The sequence below is a fragment of the Pseudonaja textilis genome, chromosome 7, assembly GCF_049901715.1.
Source record: "Pseudonaja textilis isolate UNSWEBS1 chromosome 7, rPseTex1.2, whole genome shotgun sequence".
NCBI lineage: Eukaryota > Metazoa > Chordata > Lepidosauria > Squamata > Elapidae > Pseudonaja > Pseudonaja textilis.
This window is the reverse complement of record NC_141996.1, coordinates 33,062,408-33,074,475: the sequence shown is the minus strand read 5'-3', so window position 1 is coordinate 33,074,475 and position 12,068 is coordinate 33,062,408. Positions and strand designations below refer to the sequence as shown.

The following is a 12,068-nucleotide window of genomic DNA, read 5'->3' as shown; positions in this document are numbered from 1 at the left end:
TCAACATACCAACATAACCTACTATCTCTCTGAGAGCCAGTGTGGAAAAGTGGTGAATGTGCTGGATTAAGATTAGGGAAACCCAGGTTCTAGTCTTCCCTTAGCCAGACAAACCAATTGAGTGATTTTGAGCCAGTCACTCATTCTCAGCTTTAGATTGGAAAGTAGAAAACACATACCTACCAACTTTTACTGGACTAGACAAACAAACAGGCCAGTGAGTGGATTGATTCAGGCTGAAAAAAAATACAAATAGAAATTAGGCACTGAGATCTATGCTTTGTGACTAAGCCAAAGTCTCATACAACATACATGGACAAACTTTAGTACAGTTTAAATAGTGGCCAAAATGGGGAATTAAAGCAAATTATTATTTCCCCAAAATGAGGAATTGCCAAAAAGGGGAAATAAAGCATTCACAAAATGATAATTTTGGTTCCAAGTTTTTTTTTTTTTTTGGGGGAATTTTAGTGATATCATTTAAAAATAATGAACGTATTGAAATATAAAGAAACATTTGTATATTCCTGATGTGGTCATCACATCCCTTTCCTTAACTGTACTTTTAAGGGGGGAAAGTTGCCACCATTAAAGCAGTTATGCTGTTGTACTCCAATATTTTGACAAAAATATAACTGATACTGTCTTTGTTAAAGTTCTGATGATATGTTTGAAAGATTTGGTTCTTCAACTTATTTCTGTGATTTGTAGTTTGCTACCAGTTAAATGAAATGTGTTCTATAGTTGTCATTGCAGACGCGATCTTGCTGAATACAGCTACTTGTTCTTTGTAATGTTTGTTTTCTGCATTACTGCTAAATTGCAAAGAGAAGCTATTGCCACTGAAGTACTTCTGAAGCAGGCATGTCATCATCTTTTATAGCCTGGAAATAACCAAACCTGTCACTAATCTTTCTAAATGTTTTGCTGCCTCTTTTTATTTCTTTTATAGAATCACTATTTATTATATATATCGATTAGAGTTGTTTAAATTTTGGACCTCCAAACTAGACTTGAAAGCTTTATGTATTTTAAATATTTTACAGAAAGCTGTTGAAGAATCACTTAATGGTAGGTGGTAATTTTGTTTAGTTTGGGAGATTTGATATTGGTGTTTTGATTGACATCAGAGAATGACTGTTGATGCCACTTAGAAATAGACATGTATGCAAGATAATGGAACATGAATCATGGCATCAAATCACTGGTGATCTTCTGGTCATTTCAAGGATAACTAATGCTTTGTGGTACAGTAGTTTTTGGTATGTCTACTGGATGGTATTTTTTAGGATAAATGGGATAATGACCATATAAATTGCTTGGCCAAAAGAATCAATCTCTTAATGTGAAAGCAGATTTCTTCTTAAAGGTAGATGTTACCCTGCCTTTTGCATGGGGTGCATGAATTTCTGGGATTATGCTGTGCTCTTTTTTTTGCTTTTTTTTGTTTTGCTGTTGCATATCCAATTTCTTATTTGATCCAGCTGATTTGAAAGCACTTCTGGTGATATAAAAATCAAGAGGAATGTTAATTGTTTTTGGATTATCCAGAGGTATTTTTGTTAATGTTGGTGCTCTCATTTCTTTCATGTTACACAGAACTATGGCATGTCTGAATTATTCTATTCTTGTTTGTTTGACTAATTACTAACTCTTTGCTTGCTTTTTCAAAAGATGCAAAAGGAGTAATGTTAGAATGATGATGGTGAGTAGCCATTATCTGTATTTTGGGTACATGTTTGTCAACATGACAAAGATTTTCTTTTCTACATATTTCTGAAATAGAATTTGAAACACATGATTTAGTATTATAGTCTTATCCCAATAAGACATGAATAGCTCTCAGCTTGGTTATGATATAGACTTTACATTATGACATGCTCCTATATTTCACAACCATAGGGCTTATTTCTTTTCTAATGTGTAGTAGCAACATACAGCAAACCATTGTTCTTATTTTTCAGGATCTTGGCACATATTACACTGCACATTGTTGTTTTTTTCAAAAATTTTGCTTCCTGAAAATATTTGGATGATTATGATAGACCCCTTCAGACTGAACACAAATATGATTTCAAAATCATAGTATCCTTGAGAAATATCAAATTCAATTTATTGACTGTAATTTATTTAATTGCATAATGCTTCCAACATACTGCATGAGTTCAACAGCCTAAAAGTGTTTTGCTGCTGATTTTCACTTGTACTCAGTGTCTGATGCATTTCACTGTAGTGTCCAACAATTGTCAGCCAGAATTGATGAATTCCAGTTGCCCTGATACTGATTTTCTATTGTGCCAATGTTCTTATGAAAGCTTTCACCATGTTCATCACCTATTGCACCTAGATTTTTGGGAAAGAAGTCCAAGTGTGAATGCAGAAAATGAATCTTCAGTGACGTGTTGCATTTCACAATCTTGTATGCGTCAATGAACTGAATATAGTTTAGTGCTCTGCATTTGCCAAGAAAATTCTCAACACCCTTAAATGATTTCCAGGTGATTTTGTCTCATGCTACTGACAGATCTTCGAACTGCTTTTCACTGGAAATCTGTGAACCAACAAAAATGTTTTCCTTAATCTTAGCATCAGTTATTCATGGAACCATCTGTTTCAAATAATGAAAACATTCGCCTTCCTTTTTCATTGCTTTCACATTTTTTTTCTTCAAGTTTTATGTGAAGGGGAGGCAAAAATATATTTATCAGGTCAACAAGTGGTTCATACACCATGTTTTTCTGGCTTGGAACCAAATTCTTTTGGAGTAGCCATTTCTTTTTCATGTAATGTGATTCTTTTGCACATTCTTTTGTAACGACAGTACTTGGTATATCCAAGCTGCATTGCAAGCAGCAGAGTGAGTAATTTTAGATATCCACAGATATTCCGGTTACACTTGGTGTACTGGATATGCTTCAACAACAGTTCCTTGTTTTCATAAGTTTCTTTCATTTGTGCAGCATAGCCAATAGGAACTGAAGGGTGTATATTGCCATTGTGTAACAAGACAGCCTTGAGGCTTAACACTGATGAATCAATAAAGAGATGCCATTCTAGTGGGTCATACTCACAATCCAAAACTGAACAAATCATCAATGTCAGTACAAAAAAATGAGGTTTCAACCTGTGCCAAGAAATTTGTTAAATCATCTTGGCAGCTTTGAAAAACAGAAAGCTTTGTACTGGTGATAGCAAACACCATGATTTGCAGTTTTGAACCCAGTAGTTCTGCTTTTTATCATTTAATTTTGATTTTGTATGAGATGAGTTCACCAGACCAACACACTTCAAAATTCAGATAATTGTTACTGTTCCTTCCTGGCTGGTGCGTTGCAGCATCTTCATCTATTTTGTCTAAGCTTCATGTCTTTGATAGCTTCAGTACTGGCAGATGGTTATCATGTGGCACTGGTCATATGGCTAAAGGCAGATTGAGGTATTTAATTTATTTCTTAGTTTTAGCAGAGGAGCCAGTGACATTAATCAGACAGAAGTAACAGACTTTCATGTAATCATTCTGTTCCGGCTATATCATTGGGATAACAAATTACATTGACTTCCAAGTTCGTCTGAGTCAAGGTCTAAGATGAACAGCACATCTTGCACAACAAATGTAAGGAACTCCGTTTTCTTATCATCATCAATCGCATAACCAGAATAAATTCATATGCTTCCTTAGCAAGTCCAGTCGTGGTGCATAGGGCCTCTGTGGCGCAGTGATTAGAGTGCAGTACTGCAAGCTACTTCTTCTGCAGCCAGCTGCCTACAATTTGGCAGTTCAAATCCCACCAGGCTCAAGGTTGACTCAGCCTTTCATCCTTCCGAGATGGGTAAAATGAGGACCCAAATTGTTGTAATATACCGACTCTGTAAACTGCTTAGAGAGGGCTGTAACGCACTATAAAGTGGTATATGTCTAAATGCTATTTCTATCTTTGAGGCTTAAGCTGTACTTGCCACAAGTGTAAAACCATATCACAACTGTTCCAACATGAGTGAGACTTTTCTGCTATCATTAGTTGTCCCATAACAAGTCATCAACTGGCTTACTTGTTATGTAAATTACATGTGCCTAGACTATGTTATGTCTTGAAACAATCACATCAAAATACATAGAAATTGATATCAATGAAATGAGTAGCATCTGTGCATGCAACCTACTTTCCAAGCAGCATCCAGCCAGCCTAAATATGCCTAGGTATGCCCAAACTGTACCTGATCCAGAAATAGCACTTAGACTTATATACCACTTCGCAGTGCTTTACAGCCCTCTCTAAGTGGTTTACAGAGTCAGCATATTGCCCCCAACAATCATTTTACTGATATCAGAAGAATGGAAGGCTGATTCAATCTTGAGCTGGTCTGTATCAAACTCCTGGCAGTCAGCAGAGTTAGCCTGCAGCACTGCATGGTAATTACTGCATCACCATAGCTCTTGTAGTGCAATGTTATACAATATGTCAAGTGTATGCCTGGACATGCATGAATTACACAAAGCATTTTATAACACAAGTGAAAATTAGTAAACTTAAAATATATATAAGAAGAAATTGCAAAAACAGAAGATTCCTATAAACAGTATCTGATAGGTGAAATCGTTTTCATGATTAGCCACCAACAATATTAGGTATGCCCAAAGTGTTCAGGAAGCAAAATCTTTGTTGTTCAGTGTTATTTTTGTCACAATTACTCCAGAAATATGTTTGTTACGCTAAGTGTCCCTGTTATCCCTCTGGCATATCAAGAAGATGTAATTATCTCCCAAAAATGTAATTGTTGAACTTCAAAACTCCACATGAAAATAATGCTGTATGGCTTCTGTCTGTTCCTAAACTAGTGTAGAGAAAATTTCCCAAGACTTTGGAATATATAGGAAATCTGAAGCAATGGTTCAATTTGATGGGGTGTTTACTGCCATTTTGAGCAGAGAAAATTTATGTTCTTAGGTTTAATGTAAATTCTTAGATATATGTGAAGTATACCAAGCTTCTATCACATTAATGTGTGGTTCAGAATGCTACTTCTATCTGTGGTCAAGCCATTAATGGTCGATGTGGCTACCATAAGTGGCCTCTGGAAGGGGCACCAAAATAAAATAAAGTAATTTTAAAATAGTTAAGATCTCAATATAATACCAAATGTTGCAAAATTTTGGGTTTCCCCCCCAAAAGGATTGAAAAGATTTTAGTCAGAACATCACAATCTCAGAGATTTTGCAATTTCCTAAAATTTAATATATTTTAATCAATAGAAAAATTGTGAAGTTGCTATCTGGGGAAATTCTGCACTGGGCAAAACTTAAACTGTATAATTATTTGTGTGAAGTTTATTTACTCTTAGGGTTTTTCATGCTAGCTGATCTTAGTGCAAGCTGATTGTTACTTCTTGTCATAGTCCTCAAAATTATTGAGAATAATACAGTTATATGTATAAAGTAAAACATTAATAATCTCTCTTCTGCAATATTTTTATTACATTTTTAAAACTTGAAAATCAACTCTGATGTCTTATAGCAATGTTTCTGAACTTTAATAACTTTAAGATGTCTGATCTTCTTAAAGTTGCAAAGGATGAGGAACACTGTCTACAGCAAATAAGATTATTTTTTGTTAGAAGACGCTAACTCTCTGAATATTATTCCTTTCAAGGCCAAAACTGAGCTGCCTATATTTAAAGGGGTAAATGTCCGTAGACTTACTCCAACTTTTGAAGAAGTATGAAAACTTGTAGGGTTTGGGAGAACAGGGATTTCCAACACATAATAAGGATTGAATGTACAGGGGTGGAAGGAATATCATAGGCCAAAGAGCCTGACTGTGTGGTTGCATATGGAATAGGAGCCTTTTACTTTTTAACATTAATTTGTGGGTTCTGCTTGGTATAACTTGCCATTTTCATTATTAAATTCAGTAACATAAACAGTCATGTTTGTGAGACCAACCTGTGTACTATGGAAATATGCAGACCTAAGAAACAAAGATATATAAATCAAAATGACTGTATCCATCTTTGGTTTTTATGTATGTACGATCTGTGTAACATAGATCCATTTCACTAATTTATAGCTATGAAGCTGACTGCAATGACTCAAGCACGCAATCTGTAAAATGTATTTTTCTTTACTGGCTTAATAGTAATAGAGAATGCCATATTTGCCATCAATCAGCTAAAAGGAAAAATAATTTAACAAATGTTCATATTGTGTGTGCAGCATTCCACTCTGATTTGCTATTTACTTTAGACTTCATTTATTTTTATTTTATACTAAAGCTATTACATGGGGATCAAGATTAATTAATCTTTCACTGCGGCCTAACTAGTAGGTAATTAGGTCTTGCAATCAAACAGTTAATTGGTGGGATAATGATGAGTGTTTCATCAGTTTGTTCCACATGCAAATTTTTATTTTAGATTCAGTCAAATAAAATTATTTACTCAAACTTGGTAACACAGCCCTTATCTAATTTTATAGTTAATTTAAATATATTTGGTAAGTCTAAAGAGTCTGGTCAGACACCTGTCTGATCTTGATGAAAACAAATCACTGGGGCCTGATGGATTACATCCCAGAGTTTTAAAGGAGCTGGCAGAGGTCATCTCAGAACCACTGCACCATATCTTTCAAAAATCCTGGAGCACCGGGGAACTACCAGAGGACTGGAAAAGAGCTGATGTGGTTCCCATCTTCAAAAAAGGAAAAAAAAAAACAGTCCCAGGAAACTATAGACCAATCACCCTGACATCAATACCCAGGAAGATACTGGAAAAGATAATAAAAAACAGATCTGCCAACATCTAGAAACAAGTAAAGTCACGGGCTTGTTAAAAACAGATCATGCCAAACCAATCTTATTTCATTCTTCAACACAGTGACTAAATTAGTAGACCAGCAAAATATTGTGGACATAATATATTTAGATTTCAGCAAGGCATTCCATAAAGTAGACCACAACCTACTTCTTAGTAAGCTAGAAAAAAGTGGAATAGATAGCACCAACACTAGATGGATTCACAACTGGTTGGCAAACCGTACTCAACGAGTAGTCCTTAATGGGTCTAAGTCTACATGGAGGGAAGTAAGCAGTGGGGTGCCACAAGGTTCCGTCTTAGGCCCAGTACTCTTCAATATCTTCATTAACGACTTAGATGAGGGAATAGAAGAGGAACTTACCAAATTTGCAGATGATACTAAGCTGGCAGGAATAGCCAACACTCAAGAAGATAGGCTCAAGATCCAGATGGATCTTGACAGACTGGAACACTGGGCCATATCTAATAAAATGAAATTCAATATAGAGAAAAGTAAAGTCCTACACTTAGGCAAGAAAATACAAAAGTACACATAGACTGGGTGAAACCAGGCTCAATAGCAGTAACTCTGAGAGGGATCTTGGAGTCTTAGTGGACAACCAGCTAAATATGAGCCAGCAGTGTGTAGCAGCCACCAAAAAAGCTAATGCAATACTAAGTTGCATTAACAGAGGGATACAGTCAAGATCAAGGGAAGTACTAATAACACTGTATAAAGCCTTAGTAAGACCACACCTAGAGTACTGCATCCAGTTTTGGTCACTACATTATAAAAAAGATGTTGAGACTCTAGAAAAAGTACAGAGAAGAGCAACCAGGATGATTAGGGGACTGGAGGCTAAAACATACAATGAACGGTTGCAGGAACTGGGCTTGGCTAGTTTGGTGAAGAGAAGGACAAGGGGAGACATGATAGCGGTCTTCCAATATTTGAGGGGCTGCCAAAGAGAGGAAGGGGTCAAGCCATTTTCTAAAGTTCCTGTAGGCCAGACAAGGAATAATGGATGGAAACTGAACAAGGAGATTTAACCTGGAAACAAGGAGAAACTTTCTGACAGAACAATCAACCAATGGAACAGCTTACCCTTGGAAGTTGTGGGAGCGCCATCAGTTGAGACTTTCAAGAAGAGATTGGACTGCCATTTGTCAGAAATGGTGTAGGGTCACCCGCTTGGGCGGAGGGTTGGACTAGATGACGTACAAGGTCCCTTCCAACTCTGATTATCTGTATCAGTCATGCAATAACATATTTAGTATGTTTTTTTTAGTATTTAGTATTTATTTGCTTTGTCAACCACTTACAAGATACAGGTATAAGAATAAATATAGTTTTGAATACATGAGATAGATACTTATAAGAAAAATAAAAAACAATAGGACAGGGACGGTAGGCACGATTGATGCACTTATGCACGCCCCCTACAGGCCTCTTAAGGGGATGAGGTCAATAGTAGACAGTCTAAGGTTAAAGTTTTGGGGGTGTGGGAAAGAAACCACAGAGTCAGGTAGAGTATTCCAAACATTGCACAGTGGGTTTTCAATTCCTATAATAATCTATTGAGCTTGCTGAATGCTCTCCTGGAGGTTGACAAACATTTAATCTGGTAGAAAAAGGAGCCTCGTGACTCAGCATCAGATGCAAAAACCTTCCCTAAATGTAAACAAAGAGCCTTTGTTCCTTTTATCGTTCAGGATGATCCAATATGTTTTTATCTGTCACACATGAGGAATGTATTTAAATAAATGCTGGGGAAACTGAAAATCATTTTGAAAATTTTGTGCAATTTTACATAGAGAGTTTCCTATGAAATGATGATGTTAACAGTTGTCCTTTCGCCTTTCCTTTCATTCTGGAAATATAAAAGTAATTCATGAGCAAGGTGCTCAATGCAGTTGTAAAAAAAAAAAAAAAGAAATCTCATATCTTGAATAAGAATTTTGTTTTTTTTGTTTTCCAGCACTGGATATGAGGTAATTGAATCCAATTATGGACATGGAAACAAGTGGAGAGAGACTTTTGTTGATACACCGTGGCCTTGAAGATGCACTATTCAAAGAGAAATAAAATCAGGAAATTAGTTGTTTTGCATGTTTGGAAAAGTGCTGTAATGGCTCACCTGATGTAACTTTATAGTCACAGCAGCTGTAGTAATTTTAAAAGAGAAGTAAGTGTATGCACGTGAGGTTTCCCCCTTTCCCTTCCTTACAGATGGTTGAGAGCAAAAAACATGATGCTCTCGGTCCACTTTCTCTTTAGTGCTGAACTTCTCAGAGGATCTTGAAAATGCTGTTTTGCATAGAGACCAAACATCACGAGGGACTACTTTTGGACATCACAATCTTGATCTCATCACCTCTGGGCCAGGGTTTTTGTTTGTTGTTTTGCTTTCGGGTTTGGTATCATTAAGCAGCAACCACTTATATGGAATAGCAATCCTTATATTTTAGAAAAAGCTGCAGTGCTGAAAAGTCTGAAACGGGGATTGCTCAAAGGTTCTCCTTTCCTTCCAGAACTATGTATGTATGTATTTGCCGATCCTCTCGCCCACACCTTAAAAATTGCTGAACTCCAATTCTCACTTAAAAAAAAAATGTTTAGCTAAGCCAGCACTGGGATGTTTGAAAGTATCTCAAGGTCACAGAAGAGATTTCTAGGGGGCCACTTATACAAATATTTGTACTGCATGATAGATTGTATGGTTTTCTTTCTTGAATTTTTATTCACCATTCTCTAAAAACAACTGCATTCCCAATCTATACTGTCATGTGAAAAAAGTAAGTACACCCCATGTAAAGTTTTTGCTAAGATATATATAGAAATATCAATATTTTTTCTTAATTTAAATAATATATAAAGGTGTCTTAAATGAACTTTGAAAAGAAAAATGACTTTGCAATCAATTAGTTCACTAGAAAATTAATAGACATGCCATTTTCTTCTCTGAAAAAGATTAAGTACATCTGTGGCTCTAATATCTGGTAGTGACCCTTTGCCAGAAACAACCTCAAGTTAACCTTTTTTCAATCATTTACTAGTGCCTGACATTGCCTGGGAGAATTTTTTCCCCACTACTTTTTGCAGATTTTTTTCATCTGTGCAATGTTTGGGCTGTTTCAAATTTTAAATCACGTGATAGCATCTCAGTGGCATTTAGATCTATACTTTGACTTGGCCATTCCAGTGTTCATTCTTTCTCTCCCCCCTCCATCCTCCCCCCCCCTCTCCCCTTTCCTTCCTTTCTTTCTGCTTGACTTTCAATCTTCTGCAAGATAGTATTACATTATTCTCAAATACTTTCTGTTAAAATGAAGAATTCATAGTGGATTTTGTGATGATGAGCTGCCCAGGTCCTGCCTGCAGCCTCAAACATCCTTTATAGTTTGTTATTAGGATCTTCTGGTGGAAAAGCTATCTTTGGTTCTCACCACATGTGTCTTTTGTTATGATGACCAAATAACTATCTTTGTCTTGTATGTATCCAGAGCACATTGTTCCATAAATCCTGATCTTTGCCTACTAAGTGTTTTTGAGAAAACTTTAGTCCTGACCTAATGTTCTTTCTGGACAGTAATGATTTCCTCTGTAGCACATCTCACGTGTAGATCTAATTTGCTTCTTTCTAATAGTAGTGCAACCATCCTTGCTCTCCTTGACTTCTCAACAGCATTTGATATCATTCACTATGCTATCTTTTTGGGCTGGAGCTGGACAGCAAAATCTTGCACTGATTTGGCTCCTTTCTCAAAGCCAGTCACAATCAGTGATACGGGGGATTAAGAGACCCAGCCCATGACTGCTCTCTTGGGGTATGGCTCAGGGCTCAGTAGTCTTTCCACTCCTTTTTAACATTCACATGAAGTTGCTGGGTGAGATCATCCGTCACCATGGGTTGAGGTAGCATCAGTACGCTGATGATTGTCTCCAATCCTAGTGACCCAAGTGATGCTATTGCTGCTCTCTTGTAGTGCCTGGAGACTTTGGGGTCTGGGCTGCGAGACAACAGGCTTCGGCTGAACCCTGACAAGACTGAATTATTTTGGGTGCCTGGAGCCCCAAGATCTGGGATTTGACATCCTTAGTTCTGGTTGGGGTGGCACTATCCTGGACAGATCTGTTCTGCAACTTTCCAGTTCTCTTTGACTTATGACTCCTGCTCAAAGAGCAGGTGGCAGTCATAGCTAGAAGAGGCTTAGCACAACTTCAGGTTGTGCAACAGTTGCAGTCTTTCCTGGATCAGGAGTCCTTGTGCTCAATCATTCAAGCCCTAGTCATCTCACATTTGGGCTATTACAACCTGCTCTACATGGAACTACCCATAAAGAGTATTCTGAAGCTACATCTGGTGTATAATGTAGTGATGCAGCTTTTGGGACCCCCAGTGTTAGATATTGAATGGGATGATGTAGGGACCAATCATTGGCCCCGTACTCAAAGTGGGAAAAACAAGCATGCATCAGTGACTGACACAAGTTTGCCCCTGCCTGGATGAAACCCAGGGGGGTCCCATTTGCTCTGCAGCCCAAAATAGACAAGCAAATGGATAAACTTACTGCTCATGGGATTTTGGAGCCAATGGATCATGCTAAGTGGGAAACACCCATAGTCACACACACCCCGAAACCAGATGGGTCAGTGCGCCTCTGCGCTGATTACAAAAGTACACTCAATAAAGTGTTACAGCAGAGTGCATACCCCGTGCCAGTTGTGCAACACCTATTGCACTCCCTGGGGTGAGGAAAAATCTTTTCAAAGATTGATCTGGCTCAGGCATACCAACAGTTGCCCATTGATGATGCCACAGCAGAAGCCCAGACTATTGTCACCCACAGGGGGCATTCAAATGCTGATGGTTACAGTTTGAGGAGCGTGGCCCCATGGCTGTTCAGAGCCTGATGGAGGGCCTCCTACAGGGCACCGAAGGTGTAGTGCCTTATTTTTATGATGTTCTCATATCAGTGAGAGACAAAGAGCAGTTACAACGTCATTTAAGAATAGTATTAAGCCAGTTTTAAGAAGTGGGGTTAAAAATACAGAAGGACAAATGCCAATTGGCTGTTGAGAAAGTTGAGTTTTTTATGTATTTGATTGATAGCTTTGGCATACACCCCACCGACAGCAAGCTGAAGTCAGTACTGGAAGCCCCAATCCCCAATGATAAGACAGAGCTACAAGCATTCCTAGGGTTACTAAATTTCTACAACGTTTTCTTGCCACAGAAGGTGATGACTGCTGAACCTATGAACCAGCTCTTTGACAA

The 12,068-nt window shown here is 37.5% G+C and overlaps 1 protein-coding gene across 10 annotated transcripts in view; it reads left to right on the top strand.

Moving 5' to 3' along the window:
* The window catches only part of CD47 (CD47 molecule), a 65,819-nt gene extending 56,123 nt beyond the window's left edge, over positions 1–9,696 (top strand). For 4 of the 10 annotated variants that reach the window (XM_087937380.1, XM_087937382.1, XM_087937381.1 and 1 more), the window contains one exon: positions 8,769–9,696. In XM_087937380.1, coding sequence (XP_087793506.1) covers positions 8,769–8,780 — 12 coding nt within the window. In that variant the 3' untranslated portion in view covers positions 8,781–9,696. Of the gene's footprint in view, positions 1–1,046; positions 1,072–1,674; positions 1,706–8,768 lie in introns of all 10 variants that reach the window. The other 6 variants (XM_026700790.2, XM_087937384.1, XM_087937383.1 and 3 more) reach the window with 3 other exon arrangements.
* Positions 9,697–12,068: the final 2,372 nt, after the last annotated feature.